Source organism: Oncorhynchus mykiss, chromosome 9 (genome assembly GCF_057628025.1).
Source record: "Oncorhynchus mykiss isolate SJ-2025 chromosome 9, ASM5762802v1, whole genome shotgun sequence".
Taxonomy (NCBI): Eukaryota; Metazoa; Chordata; class Actinopteri; order Salmoniformes; family Salmonidae; genus Oncorhynchus; species Oncorhynchus mykiss.
Window position 1 is genome coordinate 31,232,093 of NC_143030.1, and position 26,438 is coordinate 31,258,530.

The 26,438-nt window shown below is 44.3% G+C and overlaps 1 protein-coding gene across 50 annotated transcripts in view; it reads left to right on the forward strand.

The window, feature by feature from the left end:
- ank2b (ankyrin-2) overlaps positions 1-26,438 on the forward strand; it is a 252,259-nt gene that overhangs the window by 200,558 nt on the left and 25,263 nt on the right. For 10 of the 50 annotated variants that reach the window (XM_090183989.1, XM_090183992.1, XM_090183993.1 and 7 more), the window contains 18 exons: positions 47-119; positions 571-645; positions 2,562-2,703; positions 3,027-3,038; positions 3,293-3,380; positions 3,883-3,986; positions 6,213-6,248; positions 7,515-7,739; positions 8,472-8,570; positions 9,785-9,939; positions 10,238-10,449; positions 10,770-10,974; positions 15,707-16,032; positions 16,231-16,356; positions 16,490-16,612; positions 18,731-18,763; positions 19,125-19,146; positions 21,161-25,987. In XM_090183989.1, the coding sequence (XP_090040115.1) occupies positions 47-119; positions 571-645; positions 2,562-2,703; positions 3,027-3,038; positions 3,293-3,380; positions 3,883-3,986; positions 6,213-6,248; positions 7,515-7,739; positions 8,472-8,570; positions 9,785-9,939; positions 10,238-10,449; positions 10,770-10,974; positions 15,707-16,032; positions 16,231-16,356; positions 16,490-16,612; positions 18,731-18,763; positions 19,125-19,146; positions 21,161-25,987 (6,883 nt within the window). The remainder of the gene's footprint in view (positions 1-46; positions 120-570; positions 646-2,561; positions 2,704-3,026; positions 3,039-3,292; positions 3,381-3,882; positions 3,987-6,212; positions 6,249-7,514; positions 7,740-8,471; positions 8,571-9,784; positions 9,940-10,237; positions 10,450-10,769; positions 10,975-15,706; positions 16,033-16,230; positions 16,357-16,489; positions 16,613-18,730; positions 18,764-19,124; positions 19,147-21,160; positions 25,988-26,438) is intronic. The other 40 variants (XM_090184004.1, XM_090184005.1, XM_090184012.1 and 37 more) reach the window with 14 other exon arrangements.

Sequence of the window (26,438 nt, forward strand, 5' to 3'; positions counted from 1 at the left end):
TTCGACTATAAAGTTGGAATGATCTTATTTTGTTCATGTTGTTTAGACGGTGACAGAGAAACACAAGTTGAACGTCCCTGAGACAATGACTGAAGTCCTAGATGTCTCTGATGAGGAGGGTGAGTTTGCCCCTTGATCCAGTCAGTAGGCTACTGTATATGACCACAACCATGTATAGAGACGGTCATTCTAAACCTCAGTCCATTTATGTTTGCCCTACAAGAACTTCAGCTAACCTGACTTCATGTTAAAATCCTGCCCCAGTTTTCTGTAGACGCTGATCGACTAATAGGCTATCTCAGTAAGCCTTCCCCAAATCCCTCCCTTTTTCCCCATTGCCCAATCCTACACCAAAAAATGTTGTATAGAACCTAAAAGGGTTCTTCGGCTGTCCCCATAAGAGAACCCTTTGAAGAATCCTTTTTGGTTTCCACAGAGGGTTCTACATGGAACCCAAAAGGGTTCTCATATGGGGACAGCCAAAGAACCCTTTTGTAACCCTTTTTTGGGGGGAGAGTCTAGTGTGTGTTGTAGTAGGCTAGTTTTCTCACTGTACTGTGTACTGTATAGGCCTACATACTGTACCCACAGTGCTGAAAGAGAGTGAGGATGATGTTCTGTCCGATGACTCCATGGATTTAGAAGGTACACCGTGCGAAGGTCGCCGTGGCGGTTACTAATGAAGAGGGTGTGACGGTGTGTTGTGGTCGTGGCAATTCGCATGGCGTGGGATTCCTCTGCGAGGGTTGTGTAAAACGACCTGTCATGGATGAGTGGTTGAGAGGACATACTTGAACCTGCACTAAAACTCACCTACTGATAGGGTTTTGGATTCAAACATAGTGTGGTGAAACCGAGCTCGTGATATGCACATTTAGGCCCGCTTCTCTAAATGTGGAATACTGGTTTATCATTGCTGAAAGCATCAGTGCTGTCAACAAACCTTAACATTGACACCAGTGGTGGCTGTGCCCTCGTTTAATGTCAATGCCGAGAGTGTTTTTGTTTTGTCACGCTTCTTAAAATATCAGCTAAGGGGAAAGGGTGGATTTTAAAAGCATTTTTAATAGCATATTCAGATTCACATGTTCTGAGAACTTAAGAAATGTTGCCCCTGGGACTAGAGAGTGCCATTCAACTTCAAGCGAAAAGACACCAATTAAAGCAGCAAAAGCTTGTCTGTACAGAACTCCCGGACGATAGTTTCACCCTGAGTGTTGTCAGTTCAAAGCGGATTTCAAATCCCCACTCAGAAATGCTGTCCTATCACATGCCGTAGCCGGGAAAGCCTGAATATGTAAGAATGTGTAAGCTACTTTTGAAGTGCTGCTTAAGGGCTAACTTAACTTGAGCCTCCTTTAAAACACATTGCCAATGCTTTGCCGGATTCATTCTGTGTGGTTAATATTTATTAGCGTTAGTGGGAATACTTGTTAAAGGCAGTTAGTTCCACTCTTCCAGGCCCTCTGTCATGGCTCATAAAGTTTGTGCATTTTAGGGCCAATCTGTGTTTATGTGAACGGTCACCTCATTGACGTGGCAGTGCATTACGGATATGGACGATTTTTATTTTCCCTGGCTCTTCCGGTTGCGCAGTGAATTCACTTCACTTCCCGAAGGAAACTTGGATCATAAGAGTGGAGTGGTTGGCAGTGATTTGGGTGGAAAAAGGACACACCCTGTCAATAGTTGTGTTTTGGAAGCTGTCAGAAGAGGATTGGGTTTGGTTGTGCAGACGGTGTGGCTGTTCTAACCGACATGTCTTGCTATTGGATGTGTTGTGAATGACATTGCTTTGTGAGTATTCCTTCCCAACCATCTCAAGCATCTTATAGCTTACTTTACTCTTGCGGTTGTGGTGCTACTGTGCATATTACTAATTGTCGTGATAATGTGATTATATTGTACCTGTTCTTCCTTTTCTTTTGTTTCTAACTTTTCATTCTCCAGGCAGTGGTTATGCTATTGACACAGGAACATCTCTATCAGCCTACAGTATGTTTCTCACTTGTTCTGCCAGCACATCCTACAGTATGCTACCTGCTCCCCTTATGCACTTTTCACACAATGGTGCCAACCCGAACTGCACTGTACTGGTTGAGATAGTTTTCTTTCACACTGTCCTTTCCAGTTGGGTTCCGCTAATTTTGGTGGGGTAAGGTGGATGCGTAACCAGGCCAGCACAGTACAGCTCGACTCAGTTTGGTTCAGCTCTGTCGTGGGGAAAGGGTATTAGTGACTCTGCCCCCTGCTGTCCAGTAGTGGTAATAGCAGCAGTAGAGCTTTATGACGTGGTGGAGACCAGGCAGAGATGAGCTGTGTCTCTCAGCTCATCTGTAGTGCTTCAGTAACTGTAAGTATCTGATGTGTGTGTGTGTGTGTGTGTGTGTGTGTGTGTCACTAAGCCTCACGTTGACACACACACACCCTAGGTAAGGGCTGGCCCCTGCGTGTATGTATGCTTGCTAACTGTAGTCGCGTCACATCACAATGTCCCCTTCCCCCCGAGAAATACCCGTATTCTCATCCATGTATCTCACCTGCCTCCCTCTCCCCTCCAGGTGACGACACGATGACAGGGGACGGAGGGGAGTACTTGAGGGCAGAGGACCTGAGGGAACTGGGAGATGACTCCTTGCCTGGACAGTACATGGATGGGATGAACTACCTGCGCTTCAGTCTGGAGGGGGGACGCTCTGACAGGTAGAGTCTACACGCCGGATGAAGGAGACGGGTGTGTGTGTGTGTGTGTGTGTGTGTGTGTGTGTGTGTGTGTGTGTGTGTGTGTGTGTGTGTGTGTGTGTGTGTGTGTGTGCCTGTGTGTGTGTGTGTGTGTGTGTGTGTGTGTGTGTGTGTGTGTGTGTGTGTGTGTGTGTGTGTGTGTGTGTGTGTGTGTGTGTGCCTGTGTGTGTGTGTCTGTGAGATGATCAAATGATCTCATTTGTGGTGAATGCACAAATGTTTGTGAAGTCTCTGATAACTGTCAACTAATTTCTCTTCCTCCTTACCATGCTTACTGTACCTAGTCGAATGCAAAGGTATGTTGATATAAATGCTATTGTTTCTCTATGATTGAGTTGGTCCACATCCGTTGTAGAACTACTGTAGTAGATTTGAAGGAGTTTTTGTCGTGCTACTTCGACTCTGGCCTTCCATTTGTCCTTGATTTTACACTAGTTCACTTGTGCCATGTCTCATGGACAGACTTGCGCCATATTGGGTGGTGAACACTGTTTTAGCTGTGTGTGATGTTTCCATGGCTACCGACGTCACCTTTTCCTCCTCTCCTCAGTTTGGACAGGTCCTACACTCCCAGTCACCACGGTTACTACTCTCCAAAACACGAAAGCATGATAGAGGAGATGCTCGCCAGCCACAACGTAAGTAAAGAGCTCAACCTCTCACATCCACCACTGTAAAGGGATGAACCAGGCCTTGAGACTTAATCATCTATTGAAACATATTGTGCATGCTATGCATTGCTGAAAGCAGTTGCTCTGCTCAATACAGAAAATATATGACTTTGATTCATAGGGTCGTAATGTCTTGACATTGACTAACTCCTGTATCGGAATGTAAGAGAGTGCTCTTAGAAATGTACTTTATTTGACTGTAGATCATTCATAGTGTAAGTTTGAGTTGAGATGAACGTTGCCGTCTATCTAGAGACGGGTACCGTAAAGTAGCGCTAACGTGTTATGGTGCAATGCATCTTAACAGTTGTAAATTGCAACGTGTCAATGTTATTGCATCTGTCCCTACTCAATTTTTTATATATATTTTTTTAAGTAAAATAAAGTTGAGGTGCAATGTTTGTGTGTGTGTGTAAATGACTGTTGGCTGTGGCATGTCCTTAACAAGTGGCTCTTTGTTGGCTGCCAGGTATCGTCTCTTGCCAGGGAAAATGAAAAGGACTCGTATCGTCTGAGCTGGGGCACAGAAAATCTGGACAATGTGGCACTGTCCTCCAGCCCCATCCACTCTGGGTAGGTACAACGGGCACAGCGAGTACACAGAAGGGTTGGGCTTCAACTATCACATTTTTTTAATAAAAAAACAAAAACTAATTTTGGTACAAAAGCTGCAACAGTTATCTGGTCGAACCCATCCTGAATGCAGGTTTCCCCTTGAGCCTAATGCGTTCAGCCCTGTTCAACAGGCACGAGAGCAATGGGGGGGGGGGGGGGGGGGGGGGGGTCCAGGCAACTCATGTATTATTTATTTTTGTTCTGCGAACAGAATCACAATATTTTGTAGTCCTACTCCGAGGCCCATCTGTTAAGCGGCTTTTGGGGGATAACACTACAGAGAGCAGTAGCAAATAATGTTAGCGCTCATTATAGACATATTAGTCTAATGCATTGTGATATGAAGATCCGCTGTCATCCTCTAGTTTAACTCTCTGTGCCATGCTAATTGGTAACAATGACGGAAGATAATCCCCCTCTTAGTTATAATGACACAAGTCCTGAATCGGTAATGTAAGGCTACTGAGAGTGTCTCGAAGTACTGGTTTAGGACAAGCAGTACGACAAAACAATTTGAAACATTGATCGTTGTCCAAAGGCACTGATTATTCTGGTCCACAGGGATGGGGAGTATGGTTTCTTTTCTTCTCTTTCAGCCCTAGAAACGTTTTCTTTTATATCCTTATCTATCTTTCTATCTACGGTGCCTTCGGAAAGTATTCATACCCCTTGACTTTTTCCACAATTTGTTACGTTACAGCCTTATTCTAAAATGGATTAAAACATGTTTTTTAAAGTCCTCCTCAATCTACACACAATGCCCCATAATGACAAAGCAAAAACTGTTTTTTTTTCCATTTTTGCAAATGCATAAAATATTAAAAAGTCAAATACTTTATTTACATAAGTATTCAGACCCTTTTGTTATGAGACTCGAAATTTAGTTCAGGTGCATCCTGTTTCCTTTTATCATCCTTGAGATGTTTCTACAACTTGATTGGAGTCCACTTGTGATAAATTCTATTGATACCAAAAAAGGTCTGCAGCATTGAAGGTTCCCAAGAACACTGTGGCCTTCATCATTCTTAAATGGAAGAAGTTTGGAACCACCAGGACTCTTCCGAGAGCTGTCCTCCCGGCCAAACTGAGCAATCGGGGGAGAAGGGTCTTGGTCAGGGAGATGATCAAATACCCGATGGTCACTCTGACAGAGCTCCAGAGTTCCTCTGTGGAGATGGGTGAACCTTCCAAAAGGACAACCGTCTCTGCAGCCCTCCACCAATCAGGCCTTTATGGTAGAGTGGCCAGAAGGAAGCCAGTCCAGTCCTGTAAAAGGTACATGACAGCCTGCTTGGAGTTTAGCAAAAGGCACATAAAGGACTCTCAGACCATGAGAAACAAGATTCCATGGTCTGATGAAACCAAGGTTGAACTATTTGGCCTCATTGCCAAGCGTCACGTCTGGAGGAAACCTTGCACCATCCCTACGGTGAATAATGGTGGTTGCAGCATCATGCTGTGGAGGTGTTTTTCAGCAGCAGGGCCTGGGAGACTAGTCAGAATCGAGGGAAAGATGAACGGAGCAAAGTACAGAGAGATCCTTGATAAAAACCTGATCCAGAGCCCTAAGTACCTCAGACTGGGGCGAAGGTTCTACTTCCAACAGGACAACGATCCTAAGCACACAGCCAAGACAACGCAGGAGTGGCTTTGGCACAAGCCTCTGTATGTTGTTGAGTGGCGCAGCCAGAGCCTGGACTTGAACCCGATCAAACATCTCTGGAGAGACCGGAAAATAGCTGTGCAGCGACGCTCCCCATCCAACCTGACAGAACTTGCAGAGAAGCATGGGAGAAACTCCCCAAATACAGGTGTGCCAAGCTTGTAGCCTCATACCCAAGAAGATTCGAGGCTGTAATCGCTGCCAAAGGTGCTTCAACAAAGTAATGAGTACTTATGTAAATGTGATATTTCATTTTTATTTCATTTTATAAATGTGTCATTATGGGGTTATTGTGTGTAGATTGATGAGGGGGGAAAAACAATTTAATAAATTTTAGAATATGGCTGTAACGTAACAAAATGTAGAAAAAGTCACGGGGTCTGAATACTTTCTGAATGCACTGTATATTTCTTTAGTTATATCCAGCTCTCTCTCTCTCTCTCTCTCTCTCTCTCTCTCTCTCTCTCTCTCTCTCTCTCTCTCTCTCTCTCTCTCTCATGGGGTCTCTGTTCTGCTTTCAGCCATTCCTCTCCGTGCCATGATCATGGCGACAGCAGGTGATCTACTGCACCTTGGTTTCCTCCTCTTCATCCTCCTCTTCTCACTCCCCCTCCTCTCGTTCACAGTGTGCTCTCCTTCTAGAGAGATGTGTTTGTTTGTGTTGTTGTTTCACAAATGCCTGTCTTGTGAGTGCAGCACTACTAACAGATGTTTCCAATGTTGCACTATTCCCCCGTTTTAGCTTTTGATCACTTGGACATTTGTCAACTTTTATATACATTTTTACACAGGCCTCTTTGTAAGGGACACAATTTGCTCCTAGTGCTGCATCAAAGAGTCACACACATTGCCTCATCATCATAGGTCAGCCATTGTGTCCATCTCGGTTGAATCCTGTTGACCTCATGGCGGCATTTTGTTTGTTGTTTAATTGTGTTTGGTCGATTCACAACTGCAAGGGCTAGGGCTCTGTTCAATCAGATCTGCTTCAGCCAACATCCGTATAGCGGTTGTTTTGGTGGTGTCAGAGCTTTAGGTGGTCCTGCGTCAGAGTCGTCAAGTCCACAAGCGGCTCCTGGCATTATAGCCTACCTGAAGTGGACATTGCCGTTGGCAACGTTAAAGAGAAATCCCCATGCAGCCTTGTTAACAAGTTTGAATGCTGGAATGTGCGATGTAATCTTCACCTCAATTAGGCTGATTACAATCCTCATTATTCAGTTGAATGTTTTTCAAATCGAGTGTCATTATTTTTACGCAGCCTATATTTTTTCTCATTCTGGAATTCGAACGCGAGTGTGGGATGGGGTGTTGCTTCGTGACACTGCCAAAACATCAGTGGGATTTCGCCGGTTAACTCTTGATCCGATTGAAACCAGGCCCATTGTGTTTTGTGTTTGATATAACCCGTCTCCATGTTTGCCGTTGTGCTGTATTGTTCCGTCTGCGTGTTGGAGTTTTTTCTTAACAGTTTGTTTGCTTTACCATAACATACTGGTGTCACCGGTGAAGTGCGTTTGCAGCTCCTTCGCATTAGCCGTAAGAGTATGTGGTGTCACACCCATTCACCTCTCACTCACAGTCTGGTGTTTGTGCATGTAGGTATGCAGTGAAACCGTCATTCTTATGTTTGTGTGTTTTAACATGGATTCATATTTGTCTGTATATTTTCACCCCCAAATTGTTTTATTTTACTGAAAGTTATGTAGGTTATCTGTGTAAAGGGAAGCACAAAGATATACTGTATTTGTCACAATGCTTAAAAATATCTTTCTCTTCATTTTGTAAACATCACATCTGCCCCCCGCCCATTCCCGTAACAGCTTCCTGGTTAGCTTCATGGTGGATGCCAGGGGAGGAGCCATGCGGGGTTGCCGTCACAACGGCCTGCGCATCATTATCCCGCCGCGGAAGTGCAGCGCGCCCACGCGGGTGACCTGCCGCCTGGTGAAGAGGCACCGCCTGGCCACCATGCCCCCCATGGTGGAAGGAGAGGGCCTGGCCAGCAGGCTGATCGAGGTGGGGCCCGTCGGAGCCCAGTTCCTCGGGTAAGAAAATATGCGATGGGGGGGAGGGAGGAAGGGAGGGAGGGGAAGTTGTATAGAGGGGCATGATGTCAGAGAGGGAGAATGACAGAGAGCGATGAGATGTCAGAGATTATGATCTATGTTGTGAGAGTCCAAGACTCAAGAATGAGTGAGGTGAGAACGCTACGAGGGAAAGCGACAGCGACAGCGTGCGTCAAAAGACACTACTGTATGAATCAAAACCTGAGAATGTTGCTGCCCCTCTTCCTTTTCTCTGATTCATTTCACCCTGCCTCTGCCTTACTAAAACGGTCTATGCTCTTTGCTTCTTCCCAGTGGCAGGGGCCCTGCTTTTTTTATTTTTAAACCGCATTCTAGCTGTAACTCAACCATTTATTTTTTTAGGAAGCTAACTGTTTCTATAAGACACATGGAAACAAAAAACTCTGCAGGGAAGCAGAAAACTGCGAAAGAACATTGCTCCATGATTGATTTGATATGTCGGTTGCCACTAAGAGTGGCTGTCTACCGATAATATATTACTGCCCCCTGATGGTGAAGTGTATTATAACTTCCACTTTGAAAGCTCTGTGTATTTAAAGCCCGATGTATTTACCATGATGTCCTGATGACAGCCTCCACTCCACTCAGCCAAAAGGCTTTCACAAAACCCAACTAGTCACCCATTATTCTGACTACTTCCGCTCTCTCTCCCCCCCCTCCACTGCTGCTAACGGACGGTTGGCCTCACAGTAAACTGCACCTTCCCACTGCCCCACCCCCTCTTAACGAGGGTGAGAGCCTCGTTAGCCGCATCCTGCAGCTCGGGCCACCCGGGACAAAATTCCTTGGGTAGGGGACAACAAAACATATGAAACAATCCATGGATGCTACTGGTTCCATTTTATAGCCTCCTCCTTTTATGTTTCGACTCTCTGTGATATGTTGTGTCTGTGGCCTCACCTGTAATGCTATGTGTGCTAGTGTCGTGCTGGGCCAGGTTCCCCAAAGGTTCATCGTTGGGAGCATTGTTAACCTTCGTAGGAGCGTTGCTAAATCCCAAAACCAGCGTTATTGACGTTTGCACTTGACGCCTGGCTCAAACCACTCTTAGAACAGCTAAGTGTGTCTTTAGAATCGCATGGTTTATCCGTCTCACTGACCGTCGGTAACTTCAGAAAAGTTACAAAAAGTCGAACAATGTTTTTGCAATTGATACAAACAACGTGACGTATGAAAACACGCCTTCAAATGAAAACTGAGATGACTTCCTTAAAATATAAATACAGTATGTTCAATCAATTGACTTCTATTTTGCTACTATTAGGCTGCTGTCTGTAATTTGTCCCGATGTGTATTTCATGATGTGTAGCCTAACATGGGCGCAATGGCGTTGCGAAACCTGCGATTTAGTGCATTTTTGGGGGGGTAAAGCATTTGCATAAGCCGCCTCAATATTTGCGGCCGTAGGTGGTAATATCTCTCTAGTAGCTGATCCGTCATCAGTTTTGTGAAATAATGATCATGTTAAGGTAAGACTTAAATGGAGAAAGCTGATCCGAGAGCAGCGCCTCCTTTCTTTCGATCCTATCAGCACCGACACATGCTCCAACGACGCACTTAGCGACCGTGGTGTTTTGGGATACGCATGTTATGTCTTCGGCCGTTGTAGGAAAGATGCATCGTTAAAACACTTGTAAGCTTAAGTTCCATCGCTATCGGGAAACTGGGCCCTGGTTTCTTGCCCCACTTGTGCTCTCTGTTGTAGCTTCCCAGACACTCCATTGTATGTTTGTTTTGTTCCTAGTTACTTTTCAGCTCCTTACCTTGTGCTTGTCTTTCTATGTTTAGTGCTGTCTGTCTGCCTGTTCAACCTCATGGTTTTATTGGTTCATTTGGTATCTTGGTGGATGTTTAGCATGACTGTCCCATAAGCATTTGTAGTTGACACTGTACTGTGCTCATCAGGTGAGTCGTTAGAAATGTGGTTGCTTATACACACCCACCTACATACATCTCCACCCACAAACACACGCACTCACCGTGCTCCCTGTCCCTGGTCGCAGGCCTGTAGTCGTGGAGATCCCTCACTTCGCTGCCCTGAGGGGGAAGGAGAGGGAGCTGGTGATCATGAGGAGTGAGACAGGAGAGAGCTGGAAGGAGCACCACTGTGAACACACCGAAGAGGAGCTCAACCAGATCCTCAACGGCATGGACGAGGGTGAGTGTGATGTCCTCAACGCGAGACAACACTTAGTGATCGCCATCGCTAGAGGCCATTGCCAAGAGGCCCTGCTCAAATACTTTGGAGAAGCATTCCCTCCCGCCTCCCTTTCGTGGAGTATTCCCTGATCTAAAATGTCTGGATAGGTGAAAGCGAGGACTACACCGACCCAGTCCTGAGCAGTGATTACTCCAAGGGGGGGAGGAAGGAAGAAATCATCGTCAAAGTATTTCAACAGAGCCATAGTCTGAATCAAGGTCAAATGAACCGCCGGTCCTTCTGTCCTCCTCTCCAGAACTGGACCCTCCAGAGGAGCTGGAGAAGAAGCGTATCTGCCGCATCATCACCAGGGACTTCCCCCAGTACTTTGCGGTGGTGTCCCGGGTCAAACAGGACAGTAACCTGATCGGTCCAGACGGGGGCATCCTCAGCAGCACGGTGGTGCCTACGGTCCAGGCAGTCTTCCCAGAGGGAGCCCTCACCAAGAGGATCAAAGTGGGACTACAGGTCATTTACTTCAAATATTATCTTCAGAGAGTGAAAACACCATTTCATTTGAGTGTCTGTTAAATGTTCTCGATTCCCAATTAATGGGGCCCTATGGCATGAGCGGCAGTCAGGAGAAGTTATAATCAAAAAAAATGGCACGTTGCTTGATTCTGAGGCAGAGCTTTAATGGAGCAAAAGTTACATACGTTGAGTATTTTACGATTACTACACTGTCATCATGTTTTATCAACGTCATAATCCATTTTTTTAACGCCAAAGCCGATCCAAGGTATCTCTAATGTCGGTCTACTTCTAAAGCCATTACCTGTCATCTCCAGGCTCAGCCAATGAACGTGGACGTGGTGAAGAAGCTCTTGGGGAACAAGGCTACATTCAGCCCCATCGTGACCCTGGAGCCCCGGAGGAGGAAGTTCCATAAACCCATAACCATGACCATCCCCATCCCCAAGAGTAACACTGACCCAGTGGTCAACGGCTTCGGAGGGGACCAGCCCACCCTGCGCCTGCTCTGTAGTATCACAGGTTAGAGAGAAGGGTGGATTCAACGCACACACACATATACACAGATATATACAGAACCAATCAAATGTTTGGACAGCTACTCATTCAAGGGTTTTTCTTTCTTTTGACTATTTTCTACACTATAGAATAATAGTGAAGACATCAAAACTATGAAATAGCACGTATGGAATCATGTAGCAACCAAAAAATTGTTCAACAAATCAAAATAGATTTTAGATTTTAGATTCTTCAAAGTAGCCACCCTTTGCCTTGATGACTGCTTTGCACACTCTTGGTATTCTCTCGACCAGCTCCACCTGGAATGCTTTTCAACAGTCTTGAAGGAGCTTCCACATATGCTGAGCATTTGTTGGCTTCTTTTCCTTCACTCTGCGGTCCAACTCATCTCAAACCATCTCAATTGGGTTGAGGTCGGGTGATTGTGGTGGCCAGGTCATCTGATGCAGCACTCCATCACTCTCCTTCTTGGTCAAATAGCTCTTACACAGCCTGGAGGTGTGTTGGGTCATTGTCCTGTTGAAAAACAAATTATAGTCCCACTAAGCGCAGTCCAGATGGGATGGCGTATCGCTGCCTAATGCTGTGGAAGCCATGCTGGTTAACTGTGCCTTGAATTCTAAATAAATAACAGAGAGTCACCAGAAAAGCAACCCCACACCATCACACCTCCTCCTCCATGCTTCACAATGGGAACCACACATGTAGAATTCATCCGTTCACCTACTCTGCGTCTCACAAAAACACGGCGGTTGGAACCGAAAATTTCAAATTTGGACTTGGCTCAAGCAAGTATTTTCTTCTTATTGGTGTCCTTTCATAGTGGTTTCTTTGCAGCAATTCAACCATGAAGGCCTGATTCACACAGTCTCCTCTGAACACTTGATGTTGAGATGTGTCTGTTACTTGAACTCTGTGAAGCATTTATTTGGAATACAATTTCTGAGGCTGGTAACTCTAATGAACTTATCCTCCACAGCATAGGTAACTCTGGGTCTTCATTTCCTGTGGTGGTCCAGTTTCATCATAGCACTTGAGGGTTTTTGCGACTGCACTTGAAGAAACTTTCAAGGTTCTAGAAATGTAATATTGACTGTCTCATCGCTACAACTCCCGTACGGGCTCGGGAGAGACGAAGGTTGCAAGTCATGCATCCTCCGATACACAACCCAACCAAGCTGCACTGCTTCTTAACACAGCGCCATCCAACCCGGAAGCCAGCCGCACCAATGTGTCGGAGGAAACACCGTGCACCTGGCAACCTTGGTTAGCGCGCACTGCGCCCGGCCCGCCACAGGAGTCAATGGTGCGCGATGAGACAAGGTTTTCTCTACAGGCCAAACCCTCCCTAACCCGGACGACGCTAGGCCAATTGTGCGTCGCCCCACGGACCTCCCGGTCGCGGCCGGTTACGACAGAGCCTGGGCACGAACCCAGAGTCTCTGGCGCAGTACAGCGCCCCTAACCACTGCGCTACCCGGGAGGCCCTAGAGTTGTTTTGACTTGATCTCTGTTTGGGTATTGGTTAGACTAGAATAAAAAAATAAGGGTGCAGAAATGTTATGCTCTTAGTGTAACCTTTATTTAACTAGGCCAGTCAGTTAAGAACAAATTCTTATTTACAAGGACAGCCTTCTCCTTCCTCCCTGTTGGGGAATTGAACCCCGGTCTCCCGCAGGACACTGGATTCTTTAGCTAAATAGCCCAGTACTGTACTCCCAACCGTGACGTTGTACAGCGCCAAATTTTCCATTCCATCCTAACGGAAACCCAGAGGGTTTTTCGTTTTCCTTGGAATAGAAACACCATAATATTAATCAAATGAATCTCAAACTCTAAAAGTAATTGGAAAGGTATATACAAATTATTATTGTGACATTGTGGTTACAATAAAGAATGTAACAAGATGTAAACAAGATGCTGTGTTGTTATTTACCGTAGTGATGGACAGCTGGTGGCATTTTGAAAACATGTTTTCAAACACTTCTAGCCTGATTAGCAGGACAATGGACTCTTTAAAGCCTGGCTTCTGTAGGTGTGAACATCACCCTACCTGCAATGTATTCAATGCTTTAGTATTCGGAAGTGTTGCATTTCTAACTCAAAACCGCAGTATAGTATTTCTTCATCAACATCTTTATGTTTTCGTTAATAAAATAATTATAAAAATACTCTTTCAAAATGCTGATGTTTATTTAGTTATGGATCCATAACCAATTACTATGTGAATAAATATCAGTGAATTACAGAAATATTGGACCAAAGTTGTCTAATGAAGGCAAACAAATTGTTGCCATGAAGTGGCTTTTGGTTTTAATTTAGAATCCTACAATCCTTTATATGTAATTATTGGCGGCGAGTCACGTCATATTTTTCAATATACTGTAGGCCTACCGTAGGTGACATGAGTCTCACTAGTGTTGAGTAATGTGCTGTTAAAAGTGCTTTAGGTCTTTTTTATTTAAAGAGCATATTGAAGTTATAGAAGCAATAGGATTTGAAGCAAAAGCCTACAACTATTTCAGCACCGTTTCGCGCTGCTCTGAGAGAAGCATGGGGACTGGTCTTGATAAATCAATGAGATTTTTATTTTGACTTAATCTCTGTTTGGGTATTGGTTAGACTAGAATAAAAAAAGAAGGGTGCAGAAATGTTATGCTCTTAGTGTACCTTTTATTTAACTAGGCCAGTCAGTTAAGAACAAATAATTTTATTTTCAAGGACAGTGTCACGTTCTGACCATAGTTCTGTTATTTTATTCTTTGTTTTAGTATGGTCAGGGCGTGAGTTGGGGTGGGCAGTCTATGTTTGTTTTTCTATGTTGGTTTTTGTGTTCGACCTAGTATGGTTCTCAATCAGAGGCAGGTGTCATTAGTTGTCTCTGATTGAGAATCATATTTAGGTAGCCTTTTTCCACCTGGGTTTTGTGGGTGTTTATTTCCTGTTTAGTGTTTTGTCATTCACAATACGGGACTGTTTGTTTGTTGTTCATTGTTTTTGTTCAGTGTTCATTTTGCATAATTCAATTATGGACACTTACCACGCTGCGTTTTGGACCTCCGAACCTTCTCGCTACTCCTGTCCAGAAGAGGAGGACGAGATCCCTTACAGACAGCCTACTTCTTTCTCACAGTCAGGATATTGAAACCCAGTCTCACGCATTCCCTGTCCGCACGACATGGGGATTCTTCAGCAAAATAGCCCAGTGCTGTACTCCCGACCGTCACATTGTACAGCGCCAAATTTTCCACTCCATCCTGACGGAAACCCAGATGGTTTTTCGTTTTTCTTGGAATAAAAACACCATAGTACCAATCAAAAGTTTGGACACACCTACTCATTCCAGAATTTCTTTATTTTTTTACTATTTTATGCATTGTAGAATAATAGTGAAGACATCACTCCTACTCCTTCCTCCCAGTCGGGGAATTGAACCCCAGTCTCCCGCTTGCCCGTCACTGAGAAAGTCTGGACATGGCCTGCTCTCCCTTATGTAAGGAATTAGGCACTTTCCCATGTTTACTACAGTATGTATTGTAGGCTATGTTTACTTGTCAGACTGCACAGGCTTATATCTTCAAAATGTTTTAAATGCTTAATTATCCAAATGTAAAAGCATATACTGTACAGTACTGTATTTCTTCGTCAGCATCTTTATGCTTTCGTTAATAAAATAATGATAAAAATCCTCTTTCAAAAGGCAGATATTGATTTAGTTATGGATCCATAACGAATTACTACGGGAATAAATATCACTGAATTACTGAAATATTGTAACAAAGTCTAATGAAGGCAAACAAATTGTTGCTTACTGTAAAATACTCTTTCAAACACACATGGTCACATGGTGCAGCGTTATTATGGCTATTAGCAGGGCTATATTTTGGCCTTTATAAATATTTTTTGGGCCTTTATTGTAACTCTCAATGAGTGAATGGGTGTGGAGTCAGGCGCAGAGAGCAAAGGATGCGGGAAAAAACACACTTTAATGTCCAAAAAATCACAGGAACAAAATAGTATACCCAACACAAGTGTAACTATAAAACAAAATAGTACCCTTATGTGAAATACTAGGACAGCGAGAAAACCCAACAAAACACTAACACTCACAAATACAGAAGAACAAGCCCGCACAAACAGAAGCGGGCTAAACGAACTTAAATAACCCACCCTAACAACCAAACAATGAACAGGTGAAACCAATTAGACAAAACCAAACGAACACAGAACAAAGGATCGGTGGCAGCTAGTAGACCGGCGATGACGACTGCCGAGCGCCACCCGAACAAGAAGGGGAGCCACCTTTGGTAATGTTTGTGACAGTTATTCAGATTACAATCGCTCACTGTTGTTGTTTTTTAAACAAAATAATGTACTATGTTATTACAAGAAAGGTTTTACATTCTCCAGTAATGCCAATATGGGAGACTATCAAACGCTTCTCAAAGTTGCCCTCTGGTGGTTAAACTAGCACTAACTTGCATTAACGTAAAAAATGACTGCCAATGAAATAACGTGCCATAGAATGCTGCAGCAGCCCGCTAGGTGTTCTGCAGTATGATGCAACTTTTAAAGGAGGAACCACTGTACATACATACATACATACGTACATACATACATACATACTTACATACAAACTGTACACACACACTCACACACACACTGCAGGGACACACACACAAACCATGTCTGTAGCTAACCGTCTAACATTTTTCAATTGTATTCTTCTTCAAAGGTGGAACGACACCAGCCCAATGGGAGGACATTACAGGAACCACGCCCCTAACGTTCATCAACGACTGTGTCTCCTTCACGACCAACGTATCGGCCAGGTTCTGGCTGATAGACTGTCGGCAGGTGCAGGAGTCAGTAAACTTCTCCAGCTCGGTCTACAGGGAGATCATCTGTGTTCCGTACATGGCCAAGTTCGTCATCTTCGCCAAGACCCACGACCCCATTGAAGCGCGCCTCCGCTGCTTCTGTATGACTGACGACAAGATGGACAAGACCCTCGAGCAACAGGAGAACTTCACAGAGGTGGCCAGGAGCAGAGACGTAGAGGTGGGTGTCATGGTAGAGGTGTGGTCAAGGGCTCGGAGGGATGTACCTTTAAGCTCTATCTTTATGTGGTATTCCCTTCTAAAATATTATATTCTCCAGTGAAAGATGTAGTAAACTGCCATTAAAGTGTGAAGGCTTAGTAAATCACACCGTAGATTACTAACAGGGATGGGTTTGGTATGTTTCTATTCTCTTCAGGTCCTGGAGGGCAAACCCATCTATGCAGACTGCTTTGGCAATCTGGTCCCTCTCACCAAGAGTGGCCAGCACCATCTCTTCAGCTTCTTTGCCTTCAAAGAGAACAGGCTGGCACTCTTCATCAAGGTGAGTATTACTGGGCCAGCATTCATACACTCTTCTGTATCATTTACTGTATTACAAACTAGCCATGTATCGTAAACTGTATGTTAATTGATTGATTGACTGACTGACGATAATGATGCCGATGATTCCACAGATCCGAGACAACACTCAGGATCCGTGTGGCCGTCTGTCCTTTATGAAAGAACCCAGGTCTTATAGAAGTCTGGCCCACAACGCCATATGCAACCTGAACATCACACTACCATCCTACTCAAAGGTAAGAACACTGTAACATTACCGCCACCTAAACACACAGCCTAGGATACACCTAGGACCTGGAATTGTTTCTGATCATGTGACCTGACCAGGAAAAAATCTGGTTCCTGTATAGCACACCAGCAGTTCCCATTGCATGCCTGAGTGTTCGTCATTGCTGACTTATTTAAAATAGATTGACTTGTGTATTCAAGAATAACTGAGTATTCAAGTCCTTAACTAGCATTTCCCACAGGTACATTAACCTCTCTGGGATATTCGGGATGGTAGCGTCCCACCTCAACAACAGCCAGTGAAAGTGCAGGGCGCCAAATTCAAAACAACAGAAATCCCATAATTAAAAGTCCTCAGACATACAAGTATTTCACACCATTTTAAAGATAAACTTGTTGTAAATCCAGCCACAGTGTCCGATTTCAAAAAGGCTTTACGACGAAAGCACACCAAACGATTATGTTAGGTCAGGACCTAGTCACAGAAAAACAGCAATTTTTTCAGCCAAAGAGAGGAGTCACAAAAAGCAGAAATAGAGATAAAATGAATCACTAACCTTTGATGATCTTCATCAGATGACACTCATAGGACTTCATGTTACACAATACATGTATTGTGTTTTGTTCGATAAAGTTCATATTTATATCCAAAAATCTCAGTTTACATTGGCGCGTTACATTCAGTAGTACCAAAACATCCGGTGATTTTGCAGAGAGCGACATCAATTTACAGAAATACTCATAATAAACATTGCTAAAAGATACAAGTGTAGTGCATGGAATTTTAGATCCACTTCTCCTTAATGCAACCGCTGTGTCAGATTTTTAAAAAGCTTTACCGAAAAAGCACACCATGCAATAATCTGAGTACAGTGCTCAGACAACAAAACAAGCCATACAGATATCTGCCATGTTGTGGAGTCAACAGAAGTCAGAAATAGCATTATAAATATTCACTTACCTTTGATGATCTTCATCAGAATGCACTCCCAGGAATCCCAGTTCCACAATAAATGTTTGATTTGTTCGATAAAGTCCATAATTTATGTCCAAATACCTCCTTTTTGTTTGGCGTTTAGTACACAATCCAAACTCACGACGCGCAGGTAGGTAGGTCCAGGCGAAAGTTCAGACGAAAAGTCATATCACAGTTCGTAGAAACATGTCAAACGAAGTATAGAATCAATTTTTAGGATGTTTTTAACATACATCTTCAATAATGTTTCAACCGGAGAATTCCTTTGTCTGTAGAAATGCGATGGAACGCAGGTCGCTCTCACGTGAGCACGTGTGATCAGCTTATGCCACTCTGGCAGACCTCTGACTCATTCAGCTCCCATTCCCCCCTCCTTCACAGTAGAAGCACCAAACAAGGTTCTAAAGACTGTTGACATCTAGTTTGCCTTGGGAAGTGCCATATGACCCAATAGACACTGTATATTCGATAGGCAATGACTTGAAAAACTACAAACCTCAGATTTCCCACTTCCTGGTTGGATTTTTTTCTCAGGTTTTTGCCTGCCATATGAGTTCTGTTATAATCACATACATCATTCAAACAGTTTTTTAGTGTTTTCAGTGTTTCAGTGTTTTTTATCCAAATCTACTAATTATATGCATTTTCTAGTTTTAAGGACTGAGCAGCAAGCAGTTTACTCTGGGCACCTTTTTATCCAAGCTACTCAATACTGCCCCCCAGTCCCAAAGAAGTTAATACCTTCTTAACAGTGTGTTGCTTGCATACTAACATGCAAAATAATCTGCACTCGTGACATGCTCACAGCATGCTATCTTCCTTCAAATTTTAATTGGGGTTTATATTCTCAAAATCATTTTTACACCTTTTAACTCTGATTGATTTACTATAAGCAACAAGCATTACCATATGTGAGTGCTGGTAGCTGTCTTAAAGTATAACATGAATCCCTTCTCCTTTGAGAGGTCTTTCAAGTTTACTCTGACGGTGACACCCTTCCCAAAACAACATTGATTGGCCACAAACCTTCAAGTCTGTCGCTATGGTAACATGGCTTTGCCCGTTCTCTTTTTTTCCCTCCCCCTCCTCTACCTTTCTCTATTTGTCCATCTGTCTCTTTCTGCTTCTTGCTGCTTCTTGCACCCCAAAGGAATCTGATTCAGACCAAGAGGCTGAGGAAGAGGTAATATTGTGCCCCTCTTCTCCCCCACTAACTGTTTATTTGTTCATGTTTTTTTTGTGTTTTTTTTTTCAGACCAGAAACATGTTGCTAGACGTTCACTATTTTGTCTGTCATTTAGCTCTACGTTAGGTATTAGAAAGGAACGCAACGCATATCCCATGTTACTGCTCATCAGCGTGCTTGTCCCTTGTAGCAGAGTATCTTTAGATATTAGTCTTAATTCATCGTGATCGTAGTTCTCTGTCCAATGACTTATTTTCTTCCTGTAGCAAATGTGTACATAACATTGCCTACATTTTTTCTTACACGGTGATGGAAATGGTATTAATAGTGAGCGCTATTTTTGTATTCCTCTTTACAGATCAGCAGGAATCTCGAGAAATGTAAGTAATTTACTCTTTTTTTGATAACACTTTTAACGGCTTTTTTTCTTGCTATTTAACTTTTAGCTGTTATAGTATGGCTGCATTACTCAACCAGTTGAATATGACATTGCTTTGATGATTGCGCTATAGCCATACCATAGATTTAGGCATTACCAATGATGTTATGCTAGTTGACTATTGCAGAGCGCAACACAGAATGATAACCTGAGCTACTGCGTAAACATTGTGCTTCCTATCACCCTCGTTAGCTAAGCTGTAACACATGGTTTGTCTTTGTCACAAAAACAAAACAACACAAATGTCACTCTGCCCCACCAAGGCAAGGTTGTGCCAACAACTTCATCAGGCATAAACTTCTTCGGTATCTCAATTGACACATCGCTGCTAGGCACATGAATCAAACTCTCATTTGTACTGTGGTGATGTTTATGTGACAACGGAATAGTACCCCCCCCCCCCAAGTTACTGTAGTACCTGAATGGCAAAGCGAACTGTAGTCTAGCTTTCTACTCCTCCCGATCCCCTCGTTCATACCCTGTCCATGTGGTGTTTTATATTTTCCCTTTGCCTATAATTCATTAATGAATTTATCATTAATCATAGTCAAGTGCCACAGCATTGCCATTGCTGGATATCTACATATGCTTGGCACTGTGTACAATATATAGAATATGGAAAATATTGCACATACCTTCAAAACATACATGTACAGTAATACATACATTATACATAAACTGATGTTATTTGTTTAATTTGGCTTCGTTACATTGGACAATGTATGTGTGATGTTTGTGGCAATTTGCATACACACGTAATATGGATGGACTAATGCTTTTTCTGCAGATTTAACAGTTGTAGGCTATGAGAAAATAGTAGACTACATTTCACCACACTATTGAATGGGAATACCTAAATTAACCTCTCTTGATAAAGACAAAAGGCATATGTGCTAGTGGTACATTTTTTGTTCTTTCTTACCTAAATCACTTTACATTTGCCCCATTCACTTTTCACAAAATGCTGCATATCAACGTTCCCCTTTGCTTTGCATGGAAATAACTTGGCTTACATGAGCGTGCATGTGTGTGTTCCTGTGTCTGGGTGTGTGTCAAGTGTGAGAGTTCTTTTGACTCTTTGTTTTGCTTTAACATTGATCTTTGAATTCCTTTTCACTCGCTATTTGAATTTGATTTAATACAATGTTGCTACTCTTAATAGGATTTACCCTTTTCTATTCAGTTATGTTTCAAAAAGTGTATTTAGCTAGACCAAAGTTAGTATAAGGAAGAGATACAGTCCTCTAAAAAGACCACACGCCCTTCCCTTAAATCAATTATGTTTTTCCTGTTAATTTCCTTAAATGAGTTTACCAGTTTGATGCTGGTTCAGAACCCTTTATTTTCCATAGCAGTATAGGAACAAAATGGTTTGTTCTGTTCAATAGCAAAGAGCACACCAAACCATCGCCTAACAGTTTGCTATCACTGGCTTTCTTCTCAGTTGTTTTTTATTTTCAGTTGTTTTTTAAATTATTGTTTTATTTTTCTGTCTGTAAACAATCTTGAGATGTCTGTCTACCTATATGTTGTTATCCCTTTGTTTGTGTCCCTGTTTCCTTATCCTTTTGTTGATTTGTTGGTGTCTGTTCTTGCTCATCGTTTGTTTGATACTGTGCTTATTTTAGATGTGTTCTCGCTTTTGTCCTGTGAGCGTGGGTGTGCTGACTATGTGTATAAGCAAGTTATTTCCTGCTCATTCCCTTCTCATCTTTATGATTTAGTTGGCATTTTGCTTTGCTGCAGTATTTGCCTCCAAAGAAACCCAGTCGGTCCAAACCCCCTTTCTTTGACACCTTCTGTAGTTGCCGCTGTGGCCCCACTTTACCCTTTGAACCCTGACAGTTTGTACTGTTCCTGTTCCTGTCCTGACCACATTCTCCAATGTCTGTCTCCTTTTCATTTCAATTTATTATTATTTTTGCTCCTTAATTGTCCTTTTGCCAAAATGGAAGATGACGAAGACACTACGTCGACGGAGACTACGGTCCGGAAGGGAGTTTTGATCCGAGATTCTACGGCTCTGGCCAGTCCGGACCTCCTCTCCGATGTGTCTGAGATGAAACAAGACCTGATCAAAATGACCGCCATCCTAACCACGGATTCTACAGACAAATCCAGATCCATGGAAGGGAGCGGTCTGGAAAAAGGGGCTGATGAGGTTCAGGGCGAGCCGTTTGAAATCATGGAGAAGGTCAAAGAGGATTTGGAGAAAGTGGGCAAGATACTTAGGAGCGGAACATATGAGGGTGAGGTGGCAAAGGAGGCGGCAAGTGCAGCCAGAATGAAAGAAGAGTGGGTCCTCCTCTCAGACTGTGAGATAGAAGAGGCCAAACATATGGCTGCCTTGGAACCCCAGGAACCAGTACTACGTGAAGTCAGAGTCAACAGAGGGATTCCCAGACCTAAAGCAATCAAAGATGTGTCTGGGATGGTCAAACACCTGAGTGGTGAACTCAAAGAATATCTCCTGGATGTACCTGAGGGCACCAGTACAACAGCCCAGGAGAAAGAGGTCCAAGAGAAATTCACAGAGGTAGTCCTGCGCAAAGGCGCAAAAAGAACCATGACAACAACAAAAACAACAACAACAACTACAACAACAAAGAAAGACATCAAAATTCCTGCTTTTGACCTACAAAAGCCAGTCAGGAGGAAAGGAAAGGACCAGGAACAGGTGGAAAAATCTACCGATGGGGATGTTCTCCTTAGCGTACCCAAAGACCCTAAACCAGTGTCACCTGTGTCCCCAGTAGTAGAGGAGACCCCCATTGGATCCATAAAAGACAAAGTCAAAGCCCTTCAGCAGAAAGTGGAGGCTGAGCGAAAGGGCCAAAAGGCAACTAGCACCAAACCTTCAAATGTTGCTGTGGAGAGCAAAATACCACAAAAGGCAAAAGAATCCATCCCGAAACAAAGCCCCGCAAAACAGTGCACCGCTAAACAGGGTCCTCTTAAGTCCCCCAAAACTGAGTCTGAGAAGCTGGAGGAGACCATGTCAGTAAGGGAGCTCATGCGATCCTTCCAAAAGGGGCAGGACCCCTCAAAGAGAAAGTCTGGACTTTTCGAGCTCAAAACTGTCTCTTCTGAGCATGAAACAACAGAATCAGAATTACAGCCCACTCAGTCCAAATCCACCATCAATGCCACATCAACCTGTTACGAACGGGAAGTGTCACTGGACGCCATACCTGGCAAGCACCACACAGAGAGAGACAAGCAAATTAACCCACCCCGAAAGCACTCCAAAGATTTTGGTGTTGAAATCAAGGCAGAGCTTGAGGACAATCCAGAGTACCAACAGTTTAGGCCGATCTCTGTAGATGGTAGTCCTGCTGCCCAGTCATACTTAACTGAAACCATAGAGTTTCCGATTTCTGCCCTCGATGATAGCTCTGATAGTTTAAAACATGAGGGCGTGGCAGACTCTCCCAGTGCCAGCCTGGGTGATTTTAGTCCTCCTCACCTGAGCTCAGAGGATAGCCTCAAACACCAGGGCTTAGCAACTCCTGGAACAAGCCCTGACAGTCTCTCTCTCTCTCCCAAAAATGCTGACCAGTTCACTAAAAACTCAACAGCTGTTACTATAGCTGTCGAAGATGACAAGAAAAGTAAGGATAAGTCTGGAGACTCCGGTGTGGGGACCATTGATGACCAGCCATCAAATGAAATAACCCTCCCTGTCTCGTCCAGCAAGGCTGCAGACGACCACACCACAAGTGAGTCCATAACTTTTCAGACGGTCGAGTCTAAGTCCTCTAAACCGAGAAAGCTTACAAAGAGAGTTTCTGAGACTTTAGAGAGCTTCCTAAGTGATGAGGAGAGCCCTGATGACAAGCTAGTCTCAGCCTTAGCTGCAACCATTGCTTCTAGTGCCTCTACCGAGCATCAAGGAAGCTTAGAATTGCCTTTAAGACAGCAAGACTCGGATGCCCTCAGTCCTTTTGCCGACGACGACTCTTTGACCATAAGCCACAGAGACTCTCTAGACGAAGGTAGTCCCCTCATGGAAGACAACTCTTCCCATAGGACCCCAGACTCTATCGAGCCCAGCCCAACAAAGGAATCCCCTTGTCGTGACTCCTTAGAGAGCAGCCCGGTAGAGCAAAAAAACTTCCCTCCCGCTCAGGCCAGTGACTCCTCTAGCCACCCAGAGCCCTCTAAAGCCACAGACTACCCCCCAGACGTGTTGCGTAGTAGGCTACTCAGGGACCAGGAGGCTAGTGCTAATGATGATGACAGTATCGAGCAGACATTGTCTCAGATGGAAAGCTCTGGTAAGAGTCCTCTCTCCCCCGACACCCCTAGTTCTGAAGAGGTAAGTTATGAGGTAAACCCTAAAACCCCCGACAACATGTTCCTATCTGTGGTGTCCACACCAGCTGTCATAAACGAAGACTCAGGGGAAGATGATGATGAGTCAGAAGCACAGAGGAAATTCACTCCAGAGGAGGAGATGTTCAAAATGGCAGCCAAAATAAAAACCTTTGAGGAAATGGACCAGGACGCCAGAACCAAAGAGAACTCTCGAAAATATATCAGTGCCTCAGCAGATGACGAAGCAGGGGACGATAGTTTCAAAACAGTTGAACAAGAGTCCGCAAATGAGACTGAGCTCACTGGGGCCAAAGAGACCTCAGAGTTAGCTCTTTCTGCTGAATCCCTTATTAAAGTACAACCTCCCTCTCCTTTTTCAGCAGGTGTGCATGAAGGAGTCCACCACACAGAGGCCAAGAGTGTAGCTACAACGGCAGCAGTGGAGGGAACTCAATGTGTCTCAGAGCAACATGTCTCACAATCAGTTCCTTCGCACAAAGACACGGATGACAAAGACAGTTTAGCTCAAATGGCTACCATGTCTTCGAGCTCTGAGGGGGCTGCAAACATAACCGACGAGCAGAAGGAGGAAAGCTTGAGGAACTCAAGGGGAAGCAAGGAGGATGATGGCGGAGAGAAAGAGGCAGATACAGGCAGCCTGCAGACATCTGCTGTAAAGGCTCCCTGCCAGGTAGAGAGTAATATAACTGATGAAGTGAAAGGAGATTATAGGGGGCACTCAGGAGCCCCTGAGGCAGAAACGTCCTCGACCATTATTATCAGACAAGCAAAGGAAATGTTCAAACCTGAGATCTGTATCTATGACGACACAGAGGAAGACGATGAGGAAGAGGAACCTCCCAGAACCAAGTCGAAGGGCGTGACCGCCAGCGCGGAGGCAGACCCCTGGAGCGCCATGCGTGAGGACGACGACGCTTTCGCGGCCCGTGTCAAAGAGGAAGAGCAGAAGATCCTGGGTCTGATGGTGGACCGGCATTCCCAGGGGGAAACCCCAGACACCACCCCAGGAAGGAGCCCCACAGAGGAGAGCACGCCAACCAGCGAGCCCAATCCTTTCCTCTTCCAAGAGGGGAAGCTCTTCGAGATGACCCGGAGCGGAGCTATTGACATGACCAAACGGACCTATGAGGACGAGGGCTTTGCCTTCTTCCAGATAGGAGAGCAGCCTCTAGAGGAGGCGCTGTCTGAACAGGTCAGAGAAGAGCCAGGAGATAGAGGAGCTCCATTAGAAAGTGAAGTGGGTCTCAACCTGACTCTAGAAATAAAAGTGGAGGAAGATGAGAAACAAGCAAAAGATGCTCCAGAGGACGATCAGACAGTTAGCGGGGCTGTAGCAGCCTCACCTAAATCAGACGCCTCTAAATCTAGAATCCCTAGAATGGGTCTTTCTGCCTCAGCTAAGACCACTAAGAAAGACAAAGACTCAGTATCTCCTGAGGCTTTAGAAGTTAAACCAGATACAATTGTAGAGGAGACCACTCTAGAGGTAGAAAATAGTTATTTAGACCCAATGATAGCTAATGTTGAGACAGCAGTAACAACTGTCACTCGATCGGTGTACCCTGAACAGGACCAAGAGTCCTCTGACTCCTCTCCCGAGGAGCAGCATTCGGTTATAGAACTCCCCAAAACCATGGAAAAAATCACAACCCCAACTTCTAGTGAAAAAGTGAAAAAGATCCCAACTAAAACCCCAGCTATGGCTCCAGCCAAGGCTGGCCCCCAAAGTCGAGCTAAAACTTCTTCCTCCTCTACATCCCCCTATTCAGCTACTCCTAAAAAAGAGACCCCCTCTACAGAGTCAAAATCAAGAATACCTGTCAAAGGCAAGGCTAACCCTGTCAAGCCTGAGCCATCAGTTAAACATACTGAGTCTTCCCAGGACACAAAGCTAAAGTTCCCGGTTAAAAAGGACTTGAGGAGAAAGTCTGAGACAGATGCAGGTCTCTCAGCAGTTACCAAAACCAAGACTTCGTCTTCCAAAGCCAAGAGCTTCTGTGAGGGAGACGAGACATCTGCTGAAAAGGGCCAGGTTCGTCCCATGAGCGCTGATTACTCCACCAAGCCAAAGTCATGCTTCGGCTTCCAATCCAGGCTGCCAGTTAGAGGCAAGCTTGGTCAGCCGTCCCACACTTCCACCCCCGCCAAAAAGAAAAGCGAGCCACGCAAGAAGTCCATAGAGTTTGTTAATGAGATTAGTGACGAAGCGGCAAAGCTGGTTGAGAGATTGGCTCAGGCCGAGAAAGACAAAGAGCGTGAGGCTGCCACCGCTGCCATCCCGGATGACGAGAGCAGCGGCATAGACCCCTCCGCCATAGAGAGAGAGTCTTTTCCCGAAATACACTTCCCTACTTCCGGAGATGTCTATCCCATTAGACCCCTGTGGGACGACCCTGTTGACACGCAGATGCAACGAATTCCCAACGATACAATCAGAAGACAAGGTACCCCTCTCCTCACTGGGCTCATTCTCTCTATATTGTTTCTCGCTAGCAAAGCTAGCCGTAAAAGGTGCCGCTTCTCTGTGTCTTGTAGCTAAGGCTCTTTGTAGGTTAACACTCTTTGTGGTTGCTTCTGTGGTGTTTAAGTGGTGTCTTGTGTTTGTATTTGTCTCTTTTCCTTCTATGTGTTCTAAAAATCTCAAGATTGACTTAAAGTCAGGGACTCAATTAAGGAATTTAGAATCAGTTTTAGCTTGAAAATGTGTCATAGGTCATAGTCAGGATTAGTATCAAATGTGTTTGATGAACCCAATTAGGCTGTAGGAGAAAAGCTGAATGGAATACAATGAGAGATTACATTTTTCCAGAGCTGTTAAACTACTGCTATCTACTTTCCATACAGTATGTTTCCGTTAGTGTTTTCTTCTTCTAGAGTTGCCAAAATCGCATGATA